This window comes from Lycorma delicatula, chromosome 10, assembly GCF_047948215.1.
Source record: "Lycorma delicatula isolate Av1 chromosome 10, ASM4794821v1, whole genome shotgun sequence".
In the NCBI taxonomy this organism is placed as follows: Eukaryota; Metazoa; Arthropoda; class Insecta; order Hemiptera; family Fulgoridae; genus Lycorma; species Lycorma delicatula.
The window spans coordinates 4,378,802-4,405,904 of NC_134464.1; the positions used below are offsets into that span (position 1 = coordinate 4,378,802).

The following is a 27,103-nucleotide window of genomic DNA, read 5'->3' on the forward strand; positions in this document are numbered from 1 at the left end:
GTGGAGTACAGCTTAACACAGTTTATGCTTTTAGTATTTAAAGTTTTACTTTACCCCCTTTTATTTTCTCTGAAATGTTCATTAACACTGTCGAGCAAAATTTAACTTTCTGTTTGTTAAATGAGAGCGAATGACCGATTCTTATAGTATGTTTTTCTCTGACTTCATATAAGTTAATAGATTTTTTCTATTGGAATCGGTTTTTTGTAATTGAAATTAATTTTGAAACAAAAAGCGTACGGTGAACGCAGTATGACGATACATTACATGCATTTTGTACGCGCCTAAAATCTATTTCTTTTGGATTTTTTGCTGTAGGTAGATCCCTCTTTTGATTCCAACATTAGTCGGTTAACATTTTTGGGTTTCATTTTCCCTGGTGTTGCGTTTCCGTTGTATATATGTCCTGGTGAAAGCATTTACCTTGTTCATCGCCGATAGCACCAAAATTTTTAGGAAAAAATCAAAACGTGGATGTAAGAAATGGATTTTGAGTGACACGTTACACGTTACACCCAAGTTCTTTGCGGTTTTGAAGGAGTTCACGCGCACTTCTCTATAGTTATTGGCCTTATGGTTTCCAAGGAAACGGTTACCGCATTTTGAAGTGATTTTCGTGCAGCAACCTCCAAGTCATTCAAATGCCGGATCGCTCATTAGTTTTCTTATTTTCGGTCTAAAAAATACGCTTTCCTTTATTTTAGCATCGCTTATATTAGGGAATTTGTTTTTTAGAAACCGAAACCCCGCACCGCTACGATCCATTGCATTAACAAAATATTTGAATAAACCTAGCTTAATGTGTAGCGGTGGAAGATAAGCTTTGACTCGTCAAAGCTTAGTTTGAAAGTAGCAATTTGTCGTGATGGTGCATATGTCCGAAAGCTTCTGATAAAGAGTCCACATCATTACGATATACTAACTTTTCGTACTGAGAGAAGAAATGTTAAAATTCTGACTGTCGATAAATCTAGATCGCGAACCGGATCGTTTAATTCTGACCGATTAATTAAATGGGATTCAATATATCCATTTTTTAAAATTGTGGATCTCTTTCTTCATCGCCTGATAAGTCGGCACAAGATTCAACATTTTCATCTTCGTTTAAGTTCCAGGTGTCTAGCGGTACTGGAATCGGAAGCTTTTGGCTATGCGGCACTGGCCGCACGGCAGAGGAAATATTTGCGAGCGTATTTACGTTCACAAAACGCCAAGCTTATGGAGTTCATTCGTGATACTATCTGAAAATAAGAACGGTAGTTACAAAAAAACTAAGCCTGATAGAAGAATTCTGATTTCACATTTGAAATCTGCACGAAAAGAATTAGTTATTCACTCTCATTTTAAAAAAATCATTGTCGATCATCGCAATCGGTTGTTAGTAGAAATACCGGTCGATTCAAAAAGGACTTGAAAATTTAAAAAGCGTATAAAAATCGATCGAGATAACTTAGATTCGGTCGAGGTCTCGTTTCATAGAAAAAGACTTCGGGTTTGTCACCCGACATTCATTTCGGTTCGATACGGCTTCCGTTTGTAATGCGACACATCCCGCTTGAAGTAGATTTCGTTCCAGACTGTAGCCGGCAAGTCGGGCGTTACTTCTTCAGCTGCGGCGTTAATTCTGAGCGATAGCTCGATAAGATCGGCAGGAAAAGGCGGTAAACAAACCCGATCTTTAATGAAACTTCACAAGAGAAATCTAGCCGGATCAAATCTGGGGAGCGAGGTGGCCGTACGATCGGACGGATCTTCACGACCGATCCACCGACCGGTGAATCGAGTACCAAGAAAATCTGTGACTTGTAGGCGCTATTGAGGTAATAGTAGCGTCCATCTCGGTCATCGTCGTCGACTAAGGAAGTGTCCAGATAAACGATACCGTTTACGGTCGTCTCCTGGAAGAAGAACGGGCGGTACATTTTTTGTTTACCTAAGTCACGAAAAACATTGACCTTAGGGCTATCGCGAAGGCGCCGCAAAGATTCTTAAGGGTTTTCGCTACCTCGTATTCGGCAGTATCGGGTGTTCTCTTCGCCGCTGATGCGAAGCGTCGATTCGTTACTAAAAATTTCATCGTCTAAAAATGTAACGTTATCTGTAATCGTATCCATCATTTCTACACAAAACCGCAACCGAGCGCGACTTTGTTGTCTGTAATGCGTTCAACTGCGGTTAGTTTGTACGGCTTCAAGTGCAATCGTTTACGCAATACACGCCAAACAGTCGATTGTGGATCGCCGTTCTAATCTGACGCACGTCGAATTGATTTCTTCGGACTATGCGTAAAGCTTTCTCCGAGTTGTTGCTTTAGGGACGTTTGGGCGTTCTGGTGATTTTGTACGTTTAACAGAACGACCTGTCTCGACGAAGGTTTGGTGCCGAAAGTAAATTGTACGGCCACTAGGAGGCTCCCTATCGTACTCTACGAAAATTACATCGCTGCGGTTGCCTACTGCCAATCGTGAAACCAAAGCGCAACAGCACGTTCCTCACCGGTAAAAGTATCCGCTTTTAAAAACACTGGTGATAGCCCCGGTGGCCGAATTCGGTATTCGTCAAAACTTGATGTGTTTTGCTGTACCGAACTTGTAAGTTTAAGTCCTTTTTGAATTATCCGGTATAGTCGTATCCAAAACATCTGTGTGAATTATAAAATTAAATTATTGTGCATAATATATCAGAGGTGGCGTTTATTAAAAAAGGTATGCGTTTTTCTTTAACATTTTTTTTAATTGTAAAGCGTAAGAGTTTTGTTCGACTAAGTGTATACGTGTTTTAAATTCTATAGGCGATAAAAGAACCGAGCCGCAATAACAATTTTAATGTTCTTTTTGATATTTTTATTTTCTTTATTGTTTGTGATCGGATGAAATTAATTTTTGTATGTTATTGGTTGTGAAATTGTAAAAAATAAATGTAAAAAAAGATGTATCTGTAGTTTTATATTTGTATTGTTCAACTCATTACCACCAGAATTAAAAATGTAAGCGAGTAAGGGCATATAACCTTTGTTTTAAGTTATTTAAAAAAATATATATTTTTGCGTACTTTTTATTAATTAATCTGTTTTGATTTTGTTGAAACAAACGTCGATCGGTTTCACAACATGTATTCCACAACGATATATAAGTACGTCGTTCTTATATGATTGTGGATTTATCCGCAATATTGCGATAATTGTGATTTTTATTGCGGTTCACGATGTAATAAGTAATGTCTGATTATGGAACGTTTGTCGATAGAACGTGTGAAATATGGAAAAGTGAAACGTTTAACATATACTTATCGTCTGAAACCGGTTGTCTCATATTTCAAGTGTTTTTTTCGACGGACAAGTTCCTCGGTGACGAGCAAATTCATTTTTTGTTTGTAACAAAATCAAACCGTACTCTTTTGTTCTGAAGTACCTTAATAAAATGCCAAAATTATAGTTGTTAAGTATTTATTTTACCTACATAAATTCTTGTACTTCCTGCAGCTTCCTCAAAAAATCAGTACCTGTTTTTAAGATTAAAAAAAAGAGCTGTCGAATCGGTATCTGGCGCCCGTATTTAGATAATTAAATACTTATCCTTGCATTTATGTCGATAAATATGCAATCTTTGCCAAAAATAATGGCCGCTTATTCTTAATAAAACGATATCCATCTTTACCGATTCGAATAAAACTATTCTCGTAGAACGTGACGTTGTACTTTGGCTTACGAAAAAGATCCTTCTTACGCTTCCGTTTTTAATAGATTGCCCGACGTTTGAAAACCCGTTAATTTATTTAAAATACAGTTTAAAGGTTTTCTTTTACAAAAAATTATCGTTTAATTTGTCTACAAATATTATTCTGTCGATGAATTTTTAAACGATACGAATTAATAAGATTTATTTATTGAGAATTTCTCTATATCTTGTTAGCACGTGTAGGTTATAGATTTAATTTTACGTGAATTTTTATTTGGATTTAAAATGTTTACGGTAAAAAACACAGATATAATTTACGATTACTGAACGTACATATAGTCTAATCTAGTTATATTGTTTGCCACCTTTTCTTATGTAGTGTGATACTTTACTTTTAAATTTACAGGATTAAAATAGAAAAATAACGTATATTTTTCATTATGGATCGGCTGTAATTTTTTTTTTGGTTTTGTAAAATTAATGTTTTTGTAGTTTTTAAAAATATTAAGCGACTCTGCTTGTATGATGAATCACGTCAATTTAATTTGTAAATCGGTTCAATTTTTAATTTTTTTTTTTTTTTTTTTTGGCGCGTCTTACCCGATAAACATTTAGGCCTTTAGAGTTGTTGTGCAGCCATCGAATAAAAACTCAATCTCAAAGCTGCAGGTAGTACCCAGACCGGATAACGACGATGCACCGGGAGGTCTCACCAGCATTCTCAGCGCGGTGGCTTTAGTAGAGGTTTAGGTAGATTTACATCTATTGAATCGATAAAGAGGAAAAGAGATCGCGGGTAGAATCTCTTAATAATTAATTATTTGAAAGTAAAGGGGTGGATAGAGAGAAAGTACAATCTATCCATCAGCCAAGTCTTACCTGGGGACTGTCGATAATTTACTGAGGTTATAATAATCTATTATATATAAATTCTTTCTCTATTTGGAGAAGATTATACTGTTCCTCTGAAGAAAAGAAAAGTGAAAATTATATTATATCTCTGAATTGATAAAGAGGAAAAATTAACAAAAATTATTTTGTAACGTTTGACCTGAATGTTCTTTTCATAATGTATTACTTATTTTGGATATACCTAATGCATAACTGTTTTCGCTTTTGCACTTAGCAAAGTTTCTGAGCAGTGTTTATCGCAAAGGCGAGGTATGATAACACTGATAGACAAAAAAAATTTTTAATGTTTCTCTAAGTGCGATACCATTTCTTGAATTGATTTTTTGCGTACATTACAGATCTGTAAATACAAGTTTTCTTTCACCCTTAGTTTTAAATAAATTACCCTTAAAAAAAAAAATTAAGGGAAAGTATACTTAAAAATTTATAATTTTCACGGCCATATTTGTGTTAGAGTGATTTCACTGATATTTTTCTTTTATAAATAGCTTCAGGCATTTCCCGAATTAATGTCCAACAATAATCAACTAGCATGCTACTATTTCATTTTCCTTTATAACTGCTTTCTATCACCGAATTGTCTTTCCATGTTTGTTACTTACGTTTCCGAGGAAATCCAGATGTGAGTGGAGGAAATGTATTTTCAAAGACATATTACATCCCATAGCTCCGTATGAAGTAAGAAGTTGATTAACAATATCGTGATAACTTTTGGATTTTTATTTGCCGAGAAAAGTTTTGCAAATGTCATTAAATGAAGCCCAAGCTGCACTTTCTGCATTATTTAACATCCGAGTTAATACGTCATCTTTGACCGACTTTCTTATTTGAGGACCGACAAATATTATTCCTTCTTTAATTTTCCCTTTACTTTCATTCGTAAATTTCTGCCTGAGGTTCAAAAATCCGGGACTGCCCTTCATTGCTTTTACAAAATTTTTCATTAGTCCTAGCTTGATGTGGAAAGGGGGTAAAAATACTTTTTGGGGTTCAACTCTTTTCTTCCACTCTTTGATAACATAATGTTTATCCCTAGCTCGGCTGTTTCATTTGCAAAGAAGGTACATGTACTTAGAAATAGATATAACTTTCAAATCGCCACATATGTTCCAGTTCTGTTTTTTATAATTTAACTTTTCAAGAACGTTTTTCATCACATCGTATGTCTCTTTCAAATTAATACCATAAGCAATTGGTATCGAAGGATATTGTTTACCGTTGTGTTGTACAACCACTTTTAAACTATACTTGGATGAATCTATGAAAAGGCGCCAGTCCTCAGGTTTATGAACTTGTCCTAAACGCAACATCTATATTTGTGCAATAAACCAAATTATTTTCATCAATAAAGAACTGAGAAATTTCTTTTTGTTGGCTTGGAAAGCCCAAAATTTTTGTATTTTTTTGAAGTAAATTTCAACCTTGCAGTCTTGATCCTAACAGTTAAGCTTGATTTTTTGATAAATTTAAATTCCTAACCGAGTCATTTAATTCACCTTGTGATATAAGATGTGGCTTATTGGAAGATAATTCAAAATAATTGTTGCCTTCTTCAGTATTGCCTGATTCTTCATCACTGCTTTTGAAACGTACATTCACAGGTGGCTCAGGAACTGGAATAATTTCACTGTGAGAGGTACAGGCTTGATTGAATGAAGAATATTTTACAGTACATTTAGATATTTTAGAATTTCCAGACACACTTGTAAAACATAAGTAACAATCGGTTATATGATCCTTCGGTTCACGCCAAACCATAGGTACACCAAATGGCAAAGCCTTCCGTGTACCTTTCAGCTATCCTGTTAAATATACCAAACAATTAGTGATCACTAATTTTACACTGAAAGTACAAATGATATGCTGTTTTAATTAAAGGTGTAATTTTTTTTCTATTTGATTTTACGGTAAACTCACCGCATACATAACAAAAGGCATCCACATCATTTACACAATTTCGAGGCATTATGACACTGAACTGTTAACAAACATAAGACAGCACCAATAAGACTGAACAAAATTAATTCATTCCTAAATTCAGTGCTTAATACAAACAACACAGCTGTGTTTTCAGCTACATGTTTTGACCTGCACAGTCATGATTAGTTTTGTCCATGAAGGCTCACTATTCAGCATTAGATATGATGTCATAATCTGTGACTATGATATGATTTAATTCTTAGTCTAGTATTGTTTATTTATAGTGAACAAATTACATTAACAAAGTTAAACAATAAAAATGAGCTAACGAAATACAATACAGGAGCTTAAAATGCTAACCATACGTTGAAAAACAAAAAAAATCCTTTAATTAAAATTTAAAAACTTTTTGAAAGTGGTGGGTGATAGAAAGATTGTGAGCTCGTATTCATTTTCAGCATCAAAAAACAGATTAAAATCATATATCGCATGTTAGGAAACAAAAATTATGTTTATCAGTGTAATTCTTTATATCTGGTCAGTTTAAAGCAATTTATTTTCTGTCAAAATAATAAACTTCACCCTTTGCGAAAAATATTTCATTAAGAATATTAGATTGCAATTTTACAACTGCAAAATTTTATTGTCAGTGTCCAACATCTAATGATCTAGACATCTGTAGATCTAGTTATTAAAATTAAAAAGGTGAGTTAAAATAAATATATTGTGAAGGTTTATTTTACAGTTTATTTATGCTAAATCATTACTATATTTTGATAGCATACTTTGTGCATATATAAGTATATATATATATATATATATATATATATATATATATATATATATATATATAATTATTATTATATAATTAATATTTAATTATAAATTAATATTAATTATTATTATAGTACCTTAAGATTCTACATTTTAATCGCTCAGGATTCTATGCTAATAGCTATTATTCCCTATCAGCTGTCCAATTTGTGTATTTTTGAAACGAATATAGGTTGGCCAATCGTTCCTACAAACACTAGTTTTGTACTCTTGACTTGTAAATTTTACAATGTGTTTTAACATGATTGGTATAAAATTCTTCAGTGTTTGCATTACTCAAATGTTACTGTGCGTAAATATCAAGCATAGGTACTTATGCGAGGGAAATTAACTATTTTGTCACCCCATCTTTATCTAACATGTATTTTTGTATTTCTATAAAATAGGAGTAGGAGGCTTGGGTTTATCGATAACACACTTAGATTTTACACTTATTATATAGCCATTAGATAAAAAACAAAATCCCAGTTAAGTCCACAGGCTAACTACCGCCAGATTGCATCAAGTATGTACTAGCTCTGTAAGTCCTGAAATTCTTAGTGTGGAATTAGCAGGATCTAAATCTATATCCATTCTACCCAAAACATTTGAAGAAAGAATCATGGATAAGCGGATTACCAATGAGAAAGAATAATATACTTGTAAGAAATTGCAGCGTTTGCAGGAACTGATTCTGTCCTCAGCCCTTCAGGATATTGAGGATATTATCCAAAAAACTAAAATTGATCGGGGAAAAAAACTATTAGTGATTAGTGGAGTCTGATCGCATTAAATTATATAATGCTATAATAAAGATCTGTTTTCCTCCAGAAATTAAGGAACCGCTATAAGTGAATACTGGAAGGAACAAACTTTCTCCTCAGGAGAATAGTGTGAAATTGGATCTCAACCTGTGTAAAAAAGCTAACACAGAACCTGTGTGGAACGCAGTAGATATTTTGGCTACTCAGACAGTCTGTAGTTGTAGTGGTTATTTGTATATGCCGGCTACTCATCAGTCTTGGGGTTGATTCCCGGCAGGCTCTGTCATATTTCAATTATTTTATCCCAAAGGTATCGAGATAAGATATTTATAACCGATGTTGCTGCCAGTCTTAATGCAGTCTTGAAGAAGTTGTCTATTATCTTTCTACATTTTTGTGGTATGTTGTGACTGCTAACAATGCAAAGCAAGCTCTCTCCCAAATTCAGGTTATCATGTCTTCTTTCTTTTCTGTTTAGCCTCTTGAACCATCGTAAGGTATTACTTCAGAGAATGAATGAGGATGATATAAATGAAGTGTAGTCTTTGTTCAGTAGCAGTTTGACCGTTCCCGAGGTGTGGTTAATTGAAACCCGGCCGCCAAAGACCACCGGTATCCGCGATCTATTCAAATCTGTATAAATGTAACTGCCTTTACTAGGATTTTAACCTTAGAACTCTTGACTTCAAAATCCGCTGATTTGCGGTGATGAGTCGCATCTAGATTGAGTTCAATCAGAAGCTTCCACAACTGTATTTCAGTGAGAGCTATGAATCGCTTCTAGAATATTATTAGTACTTCTTCATTTAATTCTATTTTCTTTATTTATTTCTCAGCATTTTTGATTTTTAAAAACTCTATTCAAACCGAAATTTATACTTCGTTATTGTATTCAGCCGTACTACCGATCAGCCAGTCTACTGATTTTGCTCGGATGTGTTGTCATTTTTCTTATTGTTGCTTCTTACTGTCACGTCTGCTTTTTTCTTTAAATGTGTGTTTAACTGTTATCATTAATTAAAAAAACTATCCTAATTCTGTAACATTTATTTTTAATGAAATTTTAATTTACAGATCTTACTGTTATTTATCGGTGGAGTTTATTTGTTTGATATGCATATTACTAATATAGAAAATAAATGGAACTGTTAAAAAAAAAACTAATGGTTATAAAAATCATTTTGTTAATTTTTATATAATAAATTATTAACCTTTACATTTATTTATTATTTTAATTAGATGTATATTTGACATTATATTAACGTTGTTGGTTAAGGCCGAAGTCACTGAGCAACTTCCTGATTTCAGTGTACCGCCTCCTACAGTTTCTACTCCACAGCTACAGAGCCAGACTGTCAGGAAGGTTAGTTTTATCAATTTATATTTTATTGACTAACTTATTTTAATTTAATTTCCATGTAGTGAATAGTGCATTAAATTGTAATTTAAAAATTTAGATTTAAATTCTGCTTGGGCTTCTGTTTATTTAAGTGGCATATTTGAAGTTTATTATTATTATTATTGTTATAATCTCAACATAACATGAGAGAACTATTGATTTAAGAATTGATCTTAATTGATTATTTTTGTCAAAGTATTTTTCTCAAATTTTGAAATTTCTTCTTTTCTCTGCTGATAAAATTCTGTTTCTACAAAAATAAAGAATATTTATATTAATTTTTTTTTAATACATAATGTCTTACTCAGATTTAATAACTTTAACATAAGAAGTATTATTCCAATGTTTTTATCATGTGTAACATTAAAGTAAATTAACTTATAATTTATTATTATTTATTTTAAATTTAAAAATTAACAAATAATATATTATTTATTGGTAATATATATTTTCCTAAAAATGAATCGTGTCATATAATTGGCTTTGTTTTTTTAATACACTAAAAGAAAGAAGGTTTTCAATTCAACCCTTCCTTTTCTCTGTTATTAAGTAAACCATTCCAGTTTTTTCTTGTCTTTTTTCTCTGTTAGTTGTAGTTTCAAGTTTTTCATACAATTAGTTCAGTGAAAATTTTTTCTTAATAAAAATCATCTTCATAGATCATGATGATACTGTATTTATGTATTTATATTACATTCTGATAGCTAAAATATTTTCTTAACTAATTTGAAAATCTTTGTGTAAAAAATAATAAATATTAAATACATTCCAGCGAGCTGTAGTTTATGCTTGTTTGTTCTGTTTGTGTAATTTCTTTGCTTCCTTTACTTTTCCTAATATTTATTAAGATGCATGATTTTATTTTTTTTAATTGCTTGTGAACAAATTTTTTTAATATATGCAGCATTTTTTAGTAAACCGATCCATATCTTTAATTGCAATAAAATGTAATATTATTAAGTAAAATAATGTTTTTATTATTCTTCTAAACAATGTCAGCTGTTATAATTAAGTTTTTTTGTTTTAGTACTGTTATGAATTATGTTATTTTAAGTTGAATTATATGTGTTGTAGTGTATATGGTTCTTAATTAGGAAACCCAAAAGGTACAGTATCATAAAGATTTTTAATTTACTGTTAAGATTCTATTTTCTTAATAAAACTTGACCATCTCTAGTTTGTTAGTTAGGTAACTTGGCTGACCTATACTTGCTCCTTTGGGAGCTGTTATGCATCAACTGTCAGCTGATTCAACTAAAAACAATACATTGTTAAATTTAATTACAAGTGTATAAACAAACCGGAAAAGAGGACCTTTGATATGTTCTAACCAGGATCCTAGAAAATCTTAGCAGTGCAATCTTATAATAGATAACATTGTAGACAATATCAGTGACATTACCGATGACATGCATGACCTCTGGAAGCAGGGAGGATTTATGGGCTTGCAGATGAATTTCTTCCCAAGGCAGACTATGCCAATTCTATGAAAACCGAAAGCGTCACATGCTCCCACTAGATTCAGTTTCAGCACTTCCAAGTGGAGGAGAGTAGAACTAACTGTACAAAGGTTGTTAGACTCTGTCAATAATTTTTTACAGATTAACTAATGTATTAAAGGTCTATATTTGGGATGGTTGTGGTTGATGAGTGTGGATAGTAACTAGTAAACAGCTTTAGGTAATTTACAAAGATATAGATGTGTGTAAGAAAATTATTTACTTTGTTCAAGGTCAAGGCCTAATAGGGCACACTTTCACAAGGCACGATGAACGGGAGTTCCGAGTGGCACTCAAACACTTACATTATTTAATCCCAGTTGATGTTATAAAAGAAAACATTGAGAGCCAATGACATAAGGTCTGGAATATTGTTAACATCAGTCATAAGGTAATAAAAGAGCCTCTGCCAACCTTTGTATCCCTGAACCGCAGGTTAACAACAAGGAGATCTTCAACCTAAAGCATACTGCGAACTGGAGTGTCCACTTTGAAATACCATGGAGGTCTCCTGGGATAGCAACAGAATTCTTAGACAATACTGTAGTTGAAATTACACATAAATCAATGTACATAATAAAAAATAATAATATTGTGTCTAAAGAGCCATGGATTACTCATGGACTAATGAAATCATGTAATGTTAAAGAATGTACAAGCTTTGGAAAAAAATACAAAAAATGAAACAATAAAAAACCTCATATGTTAAAGAATATGCAAAAAAAGTAAATTCATTGGTAATAATGGCAAAAATGACATATGAAGAGTCGAAAATGAGTGAATATAAAATAAAACCGATCCAAAAAGAACATGGAATTTTGTGTACAGTAAAATTGCAGAGGTAAAAAATTCAGTAGGGAGTTTTGTTGTGTTATAAATGAAAAGCTAGCACAGTCAATTTTTTCAATCATTATTTTGGAAATGTTGGAAAAGTTACAGCAGGATCCATTAAGCAAAAAAATCCAGCTGTACAACTAAGCATATAAAAACCACCAGATTAAGGAATAGTATATTTTAAAATAAACAACTTCTACCAAGTTATAAATACATTAATGCAAAAAAAAAATCTGGTGTAGACAATATAAATGGTAAAATCATAAAGGAAATTGGTATTACTAATCTTCTAGTATTTTTACTCAATATAATGTTTGAGAAAGGCATCTGTCTTAGTTATTTCAAATCAAAAGAGGTAATTTATGTTTTTAAGTCAAGTCAAGCAATAGTAAACTAACTACAAATTACATTGGGGAACAAAAAATAATTTATTTTTTTTTGTCTCAGGAAGAAAAATCTGTGATTCTGGTAGTATTTTTTCTCTTGAATTCAAATATGATATAGGTTTTTCCCCATCACACAATTTTTCCGAGAGACAGGAATTTATATTACAAACATTTTATTACTTTCTGCATTCTTAACTACACAATATTCAAACATTTGACCTGCCTAAAAAGTAAGAAATAATGATTTTCTGCTATATTTCAGCTGTGGAGCATCCCTCTTGATGGTCCAACAATAATCGGCCAGCATATTAGGATTCCATTTGCCTTGATACCGCTTTTCCATAGCTGAAATCTCCTTATGAAAGTGTTTCCCGTGCTCATCGCTCACTGCACCAAGATTTTAAGGAAAGAAATCTAAGTGCGACTGCAGTGCAGGAAGTGTACTTTTAAAGACATATCACAACCAAATTTTTATGAGATATTATAAGATGGTTGACAATATCACGGTAATTTTTCACCTTTCGATTTCCAAAAAAAACTCTGAGTAACAACATTTTTGAATGCTTGCCAAGCTGCTTTCTCCAGTGGATTCAATAGTTCCTCAAACTTTTCATAATGCATTAGTGATCATATTTGTAGACTCAAAAATATTCTTTCTTTAATTTTTGCATCACTAATTCTAGGAAACTTTTGTTTTAAGTATGTGAAACCAGGAGTATTGTCCATGGCCTTGAGAAAATTATTCGTTAATCTTAGTTTGATACATAGCGGAGGTAGATAAACATTTTTAGGATTACACAATGGGGTCATGTTTCATATATTTCTGTTCAGGAATGAATGATTCGCGTCTAGGCCATTCTTTTCTAATGAAATGGTTTTTTCTGTCCCTACTATCCCATTCACACAAAAAACAACAGTACTTGTGGGACAGTACAGTGGGACCAAGTTGTAGACCAAGAGTAAGTGCAGTTACCTTCAAATCACCACAAATATTCCATTCATAAGCTGTATATTGAAGCTTATCCAATATAAATTTAAAGTTTTCATATGCTTCTTTCACACTAGCAGAGTGAGCCACAGGTACTGATGGGAATTTATTGCCATAATGCAGAAGCACAGCTTTTAATCTAACTTTAGAGGAATCAATGAACAGGCGCCATTCTGTGTGTTATGTTCATTATAAAGTGTCTCCATAAGAGAAGAAATGTCAAAACACTAAGCTATTTTCTTCAGAAAAATAGTCTTTAAATTCAGAATAACAATTACAATAAGTACATATCTTTTGTTTTCTTTTGAAGAAGATTCCATCCTTTTAGTCGGGAAGCAAGCATTTGAGACTGTTTTTTTGGATAACTTAAATCTCATATAAGATCGTTAAAATTTTCTTGTCAGTAAATGAGGCTCAGATGAATTGCTTTATTCAAATGTTGTACCACCAGAATCTGTTTCTTTTTTTTTTTCTTACTTCCATTAGACTCTGAGCTCTCTTCATCTAATGTCAAATGTTCTCGATGCTTTGGTATGGGCAATTCTTCGCAGTGTGGAACGGGTCTCATTACATATTGCAAGTTAGGGTACAGCACTGTATGTTTTGATTTTGACGTAATCCTTTTAATGTTTGTTAAGCAGAAATAACATTTAGAAAAGTGATCTTTGGACTCCCTCTAAATCATAGGGTTAGCAAATGGCATGTGGCGTGTGCCATTTTTCCATGCAGTGAGAAGCCTAGAATACGATAAACAATAGATATGTGGGGCCCAGGCCCTTGTTTGGTCCTTGACTTTATACCCAAAATAAAGTTCATGACACTTTTACTAATGGAGTAAGGTTTCGCCTTTGGGACTTGAGCGTCACTTCACCACATACATAACAAAAATTGTTAGGATGATTTAAACAAACTTAGGCATTTTGTAACTAATTAAAAGAAATAAAAATGTAATTATGTAATACAAAATAATTCAGACACACAAAGTACTCACAATGACGTGTTTACTGGTTCACTACTATTTCACAACTGGCATCATTCTGATGACGTGTGCTACACTAAATCTTGTTTGTACATGTGATACATGATTCATGCACACGTCTGAACATGCGCAACAGTAGCAGGCTACCCTTTGAATTAACTCATTTGGTTCCATCATATTTACAATGCTCTAGGAGTTTTTACTTGACAATGGACAAATAGACAAAAATGTTTTAAAATAACAAGAAACTGTGGGGGTGATAGAGAAATTGCAAATACATATTTGAAAACAGCATAAAAAACTGCACCTATTGGTACTCGTGAGACAAAAATCTTGTTGACTAGTCTTATTGTAGGCCTATATCACTGATTTTAAACTTTACAAAAATATTTGAAAAAGATATTGTATATAGTTACCAAACGTTTTTGAAATTTAAATACAATATTATATTTAAGTCTCAGCTTGGTTTTAGAAAAGGTAAAGGAACAAAAGATGCCATTGCTGAAGTTAGAAAATTAATTGTTGAAAATTTAGATGGTAAGAAATAGTAGCAATTTTTTTCAATTTGTCAAAGACTTTTGAGACTGTTAACCATAAATTAACTTTATGAGAAATGAGAAAATATATTGAGGAAAAAAAATTAAAAATAATATAATATTGAGGAATAATATTAAGGAAAATATATTGAAAATATATATGAGAGAATGCATTGCAATTAATAAAAGATTATTTATATAATAGAGAACAGATTGTGAAAATTAATAATATTAAAGGTAATTCTATAACATTAGATACAGGAGTATCACACAAGATACTGTAGTTGGACCGTTATTTATATTATATATAAAATTATATTTTTAAAATAAACTCAGATACTGAATGTATTATAATGTCACATGCAGATGATATGGTTTTGTTATGTATAGCTAACAACTGAGATGAAACTAAGCAAAAGGCAGAACATTTATTAAAAAATATAAAAAGACTACCTATTTGTAAATAAATGATTAAATATTTACAAAACAGGTTGCTTGACATTTTCAAATCACATTGACCCTTCTTTTTCCTGTTTAGCCTCCGGTAACTATCGTTTAGATAATACTTCAGAGGATGATATGTATGAGTGTGAATGAAGTGTAGTCTTCTACATTCTCAGTTCGACCATACCTGAGATGTGTGGTATGGTCAATCACATTGACCCGGTGAATTTAATTTGTACACTGAAGGGAAAGTTATTAAAAGAGTTGAGAAACTAAGTATTTAGGAATTATCAAATAGCTAGTATTGAACAGAAACCAAACATATGATTTACGTTTTATATAGGCTTAGTAATTAACTAAATTAATGCTAAAAATCTCTTCATGGTTATAGATGGGTTATAGTTACTTAACGGTATTATTGCATGGCTGTGAGCAATTAAAAGAACTATGAAAAAGATTGTAAATGTTCATGATAAGTTATCAAGATTCTCAAAAAGAAAGTAGCAATGTTCTGTTACCCAGTAGGTAGTACATATTAGAAACAATCACATTACATAATAAAGCACTATCACATAAATATATTAATAACAGTTACATTACATGAAAAAAAGCAATACGTTTACCTAAAGTCGATAATGAAAAGTAAAGAAAAACATGTATGTACGTTAATATTTTATTCCAACTTATTTCCTTGAATTCAAAAATTAAGCTTTTAGGTTTTTCCAGGCTGCTTTTTGGTTATTGGATGTTATGTTTTTCCAGGTTGTGTGCAGTTGCTTAAGTTTCTCTGGAGGATTCAGTGTGTAATTAATTATGTATTGTATCATCATATTCTGTAACCCGGTAGGTAATAATAAATAAATAAAGTACTTATCAGGTTTTTTCGATACCAAATTGGGGGGTTCTGCAGGATTCATTAATTATGTATTGTATCATCATATTCTGTAACCCGGTAATAATAAATAAATAAAGTACTTATCAGGTTTTTTCGATACCAAATTGGGGGGTTCTGCAGGATTCAGTCTTGGAGCCGGTTTTATATTCAATCTACACTACTGTTCTATCTAGCATGGAAATATCACTCTTGCATTCTCTGATGATACAGCGATTATGGTGGTTGACGTTTACCCAATAGAATCATCGGAAAAACTGCTATCAGAGTTAGACTTCTGTGAATGACTAACTAAATGGAAGGTACATGTTAATACTGCAAAGTTGAGTCATGTGATGAGGAGGGGTGTCTGCCTAGATGTAGTTCACATCCCTCACTCAGACAACGTACGATAGGATTTCATTTGGACTGCCATCTAACTTAGAAAAATCACATGAGAGAGAAGAGAAAGCAATTAAGTATTAAGCTTAGATGGTTGAATTGGCTACTTTGAAGGAGGTCCATGTTGTCATTTAATAACAAAATGTTGTTATATAAGGTGTTTTTAAACCCAATGCGGGCCTGCAGGATACAACTTTGGGATGTGGCTAGCAGTAGCAATATCGACATCCAAAGGTTCCAGAACAAAGTTACTGAGAAACAAATCAGAGGCACCATGGTTTGTGAAGAACAAGGAGATCCATGATTTCCTAGGAATGCCTTCTATTTGTAAAGAAATTCACCAATTAAGCTTAAAGTATATACTTAAGCTTAACTCGCATGAGAACTGTTTGGCTTTTAACTTGCTGGATAACAGTAAATGTATAAGATAACTGAAAAGGTTGGATCTTGAAACTGTTGTGTGGTAAATATTGCACTTTTCTTTGTTTTATTATTGTGTTGACCATTTATCCTCTTTTGTTACGTTTCATTACTTGCTGATTTATGTGAACTTTGTTACGGTCTTTGTGTGCATGTTATTTATTTTATTCGTTGTACTTTTAATTGTATTATGCTTGGTTCAGACTTTTGTATTGTCTTGAGGGATATCACTGGAAATCTCTCTTTCATGTCATTATTGCTTTATGTGACTTACCTACAGTTTCGTTACTTGGTTTTTTTTTTTTGTCTTCAGTCATTTGACTGGTTTGATGCAGCTCTCCAAGATTCCCTATCTAGTGCTAGTCGTTACTTGGTAAACTGATAGTACATAAAACGCAAAAAAAAAAAAATTATTCTTCAAAATCTTAATTTTTAATTCCAGTTATTTTGAAGTTTGTACCGAATGAAGTCATTTGTTAGTATTTATTATTTTTAAATTGTTGCCAACTTTTAGAAGCACTGGAAAAAGTATTTATTTTTTTACATTTTGTTAAGTTCTTTTAGTTTTTAGATTTGTTTTATTTCATATTTCTTTTTCTTTTTCTTAACACGTTCACAGAATAAAATAAAATTTTTATATTATTTTCAGCACAGTTGACATTTCATTATGTTTAAACATTTCTTTTTGATACAGATTAAAATAAAATTATAATGGATGTCTGTAAAGATGGAGTTTTATAAATAAAAATGTAGAAAATTCAATTTGAATTTAAATTAAGTGGACCAACATTTAGTTTATTAGAAAAAAAATTTAAAATTTAATTAATACAAAAACTATAATTCTATGTTTAGTAATGATTAAAAAATAATTTAAACATTGTTATAGAGATATGAATCCGGAATCTCTTTAAGTATCATATTTTATGGAATAACCTAGTAATAGTACAGTTGCTCTGCGGACTAATAATCCCATCATCCCATCCTACATATTCCTTATCATTGATCTTCCTTGGATGGGTATCAGAAGAATTATGTCAGTAGTTACACTAGCTATTTTTAAAGGGCGTCAAGGTTGTAGCTTCTGGTGAAGGTGCTTTCTTAGTCCTTAGTTGTGCTTCATAGGTTGGTAGCTGTGCTTGTGAGTTTATCCAGGTAGTAAAGTTGTACAAAGGGCTCAGCTCTTATTAAAGCGTATATTTAATAGGAAAGATTCTTTTTATGTAAGCTGAGACTGGCTAGTCTTCCTTTGTAATATAAATTTACAAATCTCTTTTCCTTTATTTTTATCGATTATAAAATTTTGGAAATATTCGTTTAAAATATTTTGCATTTATGTTATCACCGAGTAAAAGTAATTGTATAAGTCATGTTTTTTAATCATTGTTTTTGGAAAGAGGATTTCATAAGTTGGATCTTTTCATATCGGTCAGAATTGACAAATTATGATGTATTTCTGCAAATCTGTATAATTTTCTTCCTCCGAAGTCACTAAACGTAAAGTCTGGTCTCTGTACAATCTGTAATGGAATTTTCACAACAAAATTGCCAAATCTTCTGAACATTGCATGCAGTATTAGTTCTGAATGGCATATGTCAGTTTTAAAAGCTTCAGTGATGTAATATCACTAATCATGAAGTTAGGAAAGAAGTTCTTCCTGTCTTTTGTGACAGTCTCAAAATACATGATACAGATGCCATCCTTTGATTTTTGTACGACAACATTCAGGAGCTTTTAATCCCATCGTACATTTGCCTAGTTTATAAATACCTACTTTTTTTTTATACATACATTAACCTGTAAATATTTTGGAAATCAATGGCAAAAACTTTAATTAAGTAACGTCAACATTTGTATTCACTTGTGCAATAAGATCATCGACCTTAATTCTAGGGCTCTCATCTTTTCTCTTTTTCATAAACATTTGAATGGTATTTAAAATGATGGTTCCACTGCTGTAAATTTCCTTCTCTTGTTACCATGCGCGCATATGTTTTCCACGTTTACATCCCAACCCCCGTAGGGGAAGCACCTGCCTTGTGACACTTCTGGTTGCCACACCCCTCCCGTTTCTAGCCCTGATGGGCTTTAGCAGGAGTCGTCTTTCACCCTCTTAACTTTTTACATTTCATAGTAATAAGCCAGGTCTTGGGATGCCACCGATGTAAATGCCTTGGTAGACATTTACATCGGTGATTTTTAAATTCAGCCTTTGCCTTTGCCTTCTCTGCAGGCCTAGTTCGGACATCTTGAATGTCCTACTTTACACATTTTCATCCCAACCTTTAGGGGAAGACACCACCTTTGCCACACCACCCCTCCCCCTGTTCCTAGCCCTGATGGGCTTTAACAGGTGTCGTCTTTCGTCCTCTTAACTTTTTACATCTCACAATGGCAGAAATTTACACATTTACATCCAACCCTGTAGGGGAAGACACCCGCTTAGTGACTTTCCAGTCGCCACCTCCCCCCCCCTGTTTTTACACATTTACAGTAAATTTCAGGAGCATTAAGTTTTAAGATTTATTGAAAAATTAAATCATAAACTATCTTTGCTAACTATTAATTAGGATTTTTGTTACAGCCATCTTTCATTAGTCATTGTCATAGAAAGCTAATGGCGATATATTGCTAAAAAATGATCTATCACTACTGTGTAAAATGTAAATTTACAGAGCGTGCAGGATATTGATTTACATGTTAAAAATCAACTAAAAATATAAAACCGTTCAGAACACTGTAATTTAACTTTGTTGTTGATATATTTTTAACATTAAATGGATATTAAATATTCAGGGTTTTTGTTTATTTTTTATTTTTTTAAGACTTGTTTCATTTGTATTTAAAAAAAATTAATTATAATGATTATTTTTATTTATTATGAAGGATCATCAGGAACAAGAAATGGATCTGGGTATGTCAATGATGGTACCTTCACATCTACTATCCTCGCAAGTGCCACAACCCAAGAATTTGCCACAACCACAATCCCCCCAAGTTCTACCATCACAGACCATTTCTCATATGCACAACAGTATGACAGATCATTTAGCATTGGTACCACAATATCCTCCTCCAGTTTTACTGAAGAATACAGTTATACCTACCCTGACGGATCCATTCCAGCGTATGTTGAACAATATAACTACCAATCAGGTAAATTGATTTATTTTCGGGATTTTTGGTTGCTTTCTATTTTTTTAGGTTGTTTTGTTTCTTCTAAGCGAGTTAAATTGAATGGATTGATAGTTAGAACGTTATCTTAAAATTAGCAAAATGTGTTTGACAAGTCTTATCTGCTAGCTTGTTAGCTAATTTTCTGGAAATATTATGTTATTAATAATATTTAATATGTATTATGGGTAAATAGAGTTGTATGTTTAAATTGAACATTTAAAAACCATTTCTTGAAAACTTTGTAATGCGTATGATAAAAAATATATTGTTTTGTTCTTACATTTTGAAAACAAGTTTGAGTATTTTATTTTCTGATTTTTTTTATATAATTCTTTAAATTATTGTTTTGATTTACTTGATTGTTTTTCAATCACTGTTGCAAATGAATTCATTTGATATCTTATATTTAAACTTTCTTGATTCTATTTTTCATATTTTTAAATTGTAATATAATAATGAGTATCAGTTGTTATTTGTTTTGTGAGAAAGTCAATGTGTAAAGTATTCCCTGTAAATCCCAAAAAAAGATTGATATTACTTTCTTAGGTGAAAATAATGTTATTTTTTCTTTCTGCGATATATGTAAGGTTGGATGTTATCACTACATTCTTATTTTGATATCAAAGTGAAAGAGTGCATCTGTGCTGTATTAGATGTTATTTTTAAGTATACAAATTCAGTCAGCGTCTTTCTTTTTTCATATCACTGTGAACGTTATGTAACAGCAGCCAATCTTCTTTTTTTGTGTTCAGGATGTAGAATGTGAGGACTTCCTTGGCCTAACATTCTAGTACTTTTGTAATGCAGCTGTTCAAAGCACAGTTGTAAGTGCCTCCATGTCTGGTTGTTTATCTGCAACAGCAAATCAGAGGCGATTATTTCAAATGCTGACCGAACAGGATCTTGGAGCTGCTTGTTGTTGACATATCTGCGTTTTCAGATCTCTTCTTTTACAAATTCCCAGAGTGTATTGTCGTCTGTAGTTAGTTTAGGGCTTCTTGCAGACCAAGGCAGTGTAACTGGTAACTCTTCTGACCCATGTCTATCCAAAAATTTGAAAAATCTCATTGAGCATCTGCGAACATTCAAAGCAAAGTATGCTGAAGCACTGTCTTGCTGAAATGTAATAATGTCAGCGATCCCTTTTGCAGTTAATTCTGGAAGTAACTGCTCGTTGATAATTCTCAGATAACCGTGTTGAATAACTGCACCATCAAAAAAATAGGACCAAAGAAATGCTCAGCTGTCATCCCAGCCCAAATCATAATATGAGGCAGATTGTGTTCAGTTTCCTTAAAAAAAGTGAGGATTGTCTTTCGCCCAGAAAAAAATTTCAGTTACGAGAGCTTCAATAAATCGCACACTTGTCTGAGAACATAATGTTCTTTTTATTGTTTGCCCTTGGAAAGCATTCAAGCAGCAGCCTGCATCAGTCAAGGTCATTGTTACTCAACTCATTGACTGTAGCTGGACGAAAACATTTAACTTTCAAGTCCTTCTGCATATGGTCCTGCATTGCCAATCTTGAAACGCCTAACTGCAGAACGTTTGTGTGTAGATTTCATCGGCGATTGTTGAATCTTATACCTCCACAGCAGCCCATGTTTCAGCTCGAGTGCTCGGGCTTCCATTGTGTGACACATCAAGTACACGTCCTGATGCAAAAACCGTCTTCTTCCATTTGTCGTGACGGTGACTGTCAGTAACATTTGTCGTGATGGTGACGATTTTCTAGAATGCACAGAGAAATCATTCGTAATGTTCTCCATGTTTTACCAGTGTGTGGAGGTTTGTGGACCCACACCCAAGTTAACAAACGCTAGAAAGTGAATGCTCTCGTATCCACCATTCTTCCACACTTGATTGCGACTAAGGTCATCTCACTGTGAATGAACACACCGGACGATCTCCATTATGATTTATCCTCCCCACTTTTTTCAACAGCAGTGAGAATTGGCAGCAGTAGAGTCTGATTAAGCTGGATTTATTTCATTGTAAAAGGACCACCTCATATAAGTATTTATCCGAGTCATGTCTGTTGCGCACACATAGTCAGAGCAGCACATGAAAATCCCTACAAGGATCATTCAGAAAATCATTTAATTTTTTAAATTGCACAGCTATGGAGAACTGTATCGGTACGTTGGTATTGTGGAAAGTGAAATCTGTCAAATTATATCCCATAAGAGATTATTTTCTCTGTATATTATGCGGTTAATATCTTCCTTGTTTTTGCTCGATGATATTGCGACTTACTTGAAGCTTGCCCTTCAGATATAAAAATGGAATTTTGTAATGTATGAAAAATTCCTTGCCCGATTGGGATTCAAACTCGAGACCTCTAGGTGGAAAGCTGAGACGTTACCACTTCACCAAGCAGATCAGCAGACTGGTACTCAGCTGATTATTACCTTTTAATCATTATTTGTATTATGATTTAATCTCTGTTGGCAGTAGTGATGTATTAATGTGAAATTTTATGTGAATCTCAGAAAAACATTTACGGAAACGTGAATGTTAATGTGAACTTAAAATATAACTTTTTTTAATTTATACACAGTGTTATGAATGGTTTATACGGTGTAAAAGTTGGTATGAACTGGTCGATAATGTCTGCACTTGGAAGGCGGTCAACATTGACAGACCTCTTATGTCACAAAAACCAAAGAACTAATTCTAATTTTCTTCTATTGCATCAAAATTAGCAGATGAGTGCAAAAATTCAGGCGCTTGTTCCACGACATTCTAATTGAAAAATTAGGGATACGTTTAATTAAAATAAATTTCATTTTTGGGTTGATTTACTACACCAAAAAAATCATTGTAAATGATTTTTGAAGGTAGTGTTAAATACTCCCAATATTGATCAAACATTTGTAATAACATCATAACTGGTGATGAAACAAGGCTTTACGGCTAAAATGTAGAAACTAAAATTTAGTCTGTAAATAGGTAGGGTAAAGTTTGCTGAGACAAAAACATGTCAAATTTGATAAAATGACAAGGTGATGTTGATTTTTTTTTAAGGTAATGTGTTATTCGCTGCAAGTTTTATCTTCTATGACTAATTGTAAAATTACGTTATTTATTATCTTGCAGTTTTAAAAGATATCTGCAGAAGAAGCCTGAACTTTGGTACTCGAAGTCATACTACTCCACAACAACAATACACCTTCACATTACTGAATGTGAAGGTGTATTGTTTAAGGGCTTTATTTTAAAAAAATAATGGAATGACTGTTTTTCCACAGCCCTCATTGTCTTCTGACTTTACACCAGCAGACATGATTTTTTTTGTTTCCTAAACAAATGTTAATGCTAAAAGGCAAAAGATGTTCACATTATTGAGGAGATAAAAATATTTGTTGCTAAAGACAATTGCAACTTTTTATTACAGCCTCCTCAAGTGAAAACAATTAGGATACATGTATCTATGATACAGAAAGAACTATTTTAAGGGCGACAAGAACGATTAGCTTCCCCATAAGCCCTAACAATTTATTTATCAAGAACTAGTTATATTTTAACAGATCTCATATATTTAACCTCCCTTATTCAATTATGGATGTGATGTGGTTTGAAAACAGCTCACTTAAGATGTATAACCTTATAACTCTTCAGCCAGCATGTATTACTTCATGTTCACTGATAGGTTATATTAAAGACCATTAGCTGTGCTAATAGCTACAACATTAAGTTTGGAATGAAGTTATTCTATCGCTGTACTAAACACGGGTTAGAACCTTTTTTTTTTGGCAGATAATATTTAGAATTAATTTCTTTTTTACTGTTGTCTTATTAATTTTGAGTGACCGTGGGTTTAATGATCATTAGTTATTAAAAGGTAACCGAATGCTTTTTGACATGTTCAAAGAGAAACTGCAGCATTATTTAACTATAGTGATGCAATTTAAAACCTATTAATTGCATATATTTTCAACAGTTGGATTTTATTTATAACATTATTTCCTTTTATTATTTAAAATGCTACTTAATGTGGTGTATTATAAATATTTTGAAGCTATGAGATCATAGAGTTTAGGTTATCATACATAGAGTTTAGGTTAGTTTTTCATTACTCTTTCATTAGCATCGCTAACCCCTTTAAAATTAGTTCTACGTACGGTGATACAATTGGACTAGGGATATTGAAACCCATATTTCCTGATCTAATTTTGATTTCTATTATTTTTCTGTAAAGTAAATATTTTATAGAATTAAGTAATATTTTATAGAATTAAGTAATATTTTATAGGTAATAATTTTATTAAAACGAAAATTATTAAAAACAGGATCTTGTGTATCCTGTTTTTACACATCAGATAATTTCCACAGAACACTTTGTAGAAAAGAAAACAACAAAATAAAACTAAATGGGAGACAGGTTTCATTGTTTAAAACTCAATCCGGTATTTCAACAAATGAAATTCATTATTGTTTATTGTATCAAAATTTTATTCAAATAATAAAAAAAGATTATATTAAAATTTTTACAAATAAATTCAGGTTATTGTTCTTTGGTTATTTTTTCCCCTACTCCCTTGTACTGGACCTACATTTAAGCATTGCTCGATACAGGGGTGTCCTTTTACACAAACGACCCTACCACCTACCGGGTGTAAGTCCAGCATGACAGGTCGGGTCGCTGGTCAGATCTTTTGTTTTTCTAGCCCACTCTAATGGGGTACTCCATTTCTGGTTTCCCCTCACCGGTTTCGACTCTTTTCCCATCCCTCTTTGTCAGTCACTGGGGATCCTCACAGCTTAGCGGATCCAGAGTCCTTTACTTCCTTGCCGCTGCCCATCCAAGCAGGCCTGAATGAACAGCGACTCCGTAAGGGGCTGTCTTTCACCCTCTTACAACTCATATCTTTGTATTGGAGAACCCAGTGACATACTTGGAAACAGCCTCAAATTTCTTCACTCCAGAAAGAATGCTTGCAGTCAGATTATCCAGTAATAGTAGTCATTATGCTTTCACACCTCCTCTCCCCATCCATCTTGGGCATGAAAAGATCATGTGCTCCAGGGTATCTAGATGTCTGTAATAGGGGCAGCTTTCATCATCTTGCATGAAGGTAAGTGTTAAAGATACCATGACCGGTCAGGAACTGGCTGAACCAGTAGTTAAGTTCCCCAAATCCTATCCTGACCCATGGTTCAATTTCTTTTACCAAATGATACATCCAGCATCCTTTTGTTGAATTATTCCACCTGTTCTCATGCTAGCTAATTGCTGCACCGGAGAGACTCCCACTATAACAAAAATAGCTTTACTTGAAATCAACGAATAAGCCACTGCAATCCTGAGGGCCATCCATCTCTGGACTCTCTCAAGGGCTCGCCTGTTCCGGTCAACACCCGAGGCTCTCCCCCAGACCAGTACAGCATACATCAAGATTGAATTTGCTATATGTACATATATTTCTTTGATGATCGAGGGCCCAATGCGTTTGCTAGGAGTTTACTGAGGTTCTTAACCATCAGTTCTGCCTTTGTGCACATTTTCTTCATATGTACCATAAAGTTCCTTCTTTGATCTATCCAAATTCTTAAGTATTTTATTTCAGCCTCCGATCACACACGATGACCTTTGACGTGTATTGGTATCTCCAATTATCTGTTTTCTAGTCTTAGGAATAAACTGTGTTTTTTCATGAGATAACATCAACTTCTTATAAATCATCCAGCTGTTAATCATGTCAATGGCCATGATCACCCTCGCAGCCACATCCTTTTCATGCCTCACTGACACCACGAGGACAAGGTCATCGACGAAGGCAATGGGAGCAATCCCAACAGGGTAGTCTAGCCTTAACACCCCATCGTAAACCAGACACCAAAGAAGGGGGCCTGGTACAGAACTTGGGGCACTCCGCACATGGCTGTGAATTAGTCTGTGTCCCATCCATTCAATATATCAGCTCCCTATTCTCCAGGTACTTTCGTACCATACTTCTTAAATAATTTGCAATCCCTCTTTCTCTGAGCACCCAAAAAATTGCCTCTCACTACAGGGAACTAAATGTGTTTTTGACATCCAGCAAAATAACCACTGCCACTTTTCTGGTATGCCAAGCACCTGTTACTGCTTTATATATTATCCTCATCACCTGGCCTGCTGCGTCAGTAATGGATCTACCTTTTCAGAAGCTGTATTGTTGCTCGTTCAAACCTCCTTTATTTTCTATATCCATTCTTAGCCTGGCCCCAGCATTCGCTTAAGGAGCTTGCAAATATTATTTTTGAGATTGATCGGTTGGTCTATATCCATTTGGGAAGTTCTCAGCACCAGGTTTTTTTTAAATAAATACCACCTTCACTTCATTTCAAGATGTGGGTGTATATTCTTCAAGCAGCAATCCATTCATGACCCTAAATATCTCCTCCGGTACCTTTTCAATTAGTATTCATATAATCTCAGCTGGTATGCCGTCTGGTCCTGGGCTTTTCCTTTTCTTCATATTTCTGCCTGCCTCGATCAGGTCGCACATTGTGAACAACTCCATATCATCTGCCACTATCTTCTCTCTAGGGGGATCATCACGTTGCGGAAAATGTAAGGCCATTGCCTCCCTCACCTGGCACTCCCATCGTGCCGGAAGTCTTTAACCAAGTCTTCCGGTGACCAATTGAAATCCTCCTACCCATGGGTCATGATCGATACTCTTGCACAAACTCTTCCAACATCTCTTTTTAGCACTTTCAATGGCTGATTTATATATTGTTCTAACTGTAATGTAGTTGAGCCGAACAGCATCCCTATCAGGGGTATTTCTCTTTGTCTAGTGTTGATAAGCCCTTCTTGTTTTCCATACTTGATGTCTAAGGATTTCTGTCTCCTCTGTCCACCAATATGCATGTTTATTTGCCCTTTTGATACTAATACAACAGATTTTCCATATTCCTCCTGGACTATCGTCACAAACTCTGTTAAAGATATCATCCCGGTCGGTCTAACTTGTATTTTTTCACAAAATTGGATGGATCCTTTTTTAGGTACCATCATCCTTGTTAAGGTGGGATGGCCAACACTTGTCCTAGTTTCATGGACTATGTATAGATCATTTGAAAGACTGGGATC

General features: G+C 33.4%; 1 protein-coding gene across 11 annotated transcripts in view; it reads left to right on the forward strand.

Moving 5' to 3' along the window:
- Positions 1 to 27,103, forward strand: part of LOC142331370 (uncharacterized) — a 120,094-nt gene that overhangs the window by 67,190 nt on the left and 25,801 nt on the right. For 9 of the 11 annotated variants that reach the window (XM_075377228.1, XM_075377221.1, XM_075377226.1 and 6 more), the window contains 2 exons: positions 9,363 to 9,449; positions 19,729 to 19,998. In XM_075377228.1, the coding sequence (XP_075233343.1) occupies positions 9,363 to 9,449; positions 19,729 to 19,998 (357 nt within the window). The remainder of the gene's footprint in view (positions 1 to 9,362; positions 9,450 to 19,728; positions 19,999 to 27,103) is intronic. The other 2 variants (XM_075377231.1, XM_075377232.1) reach the window with 2 other exon arrangements.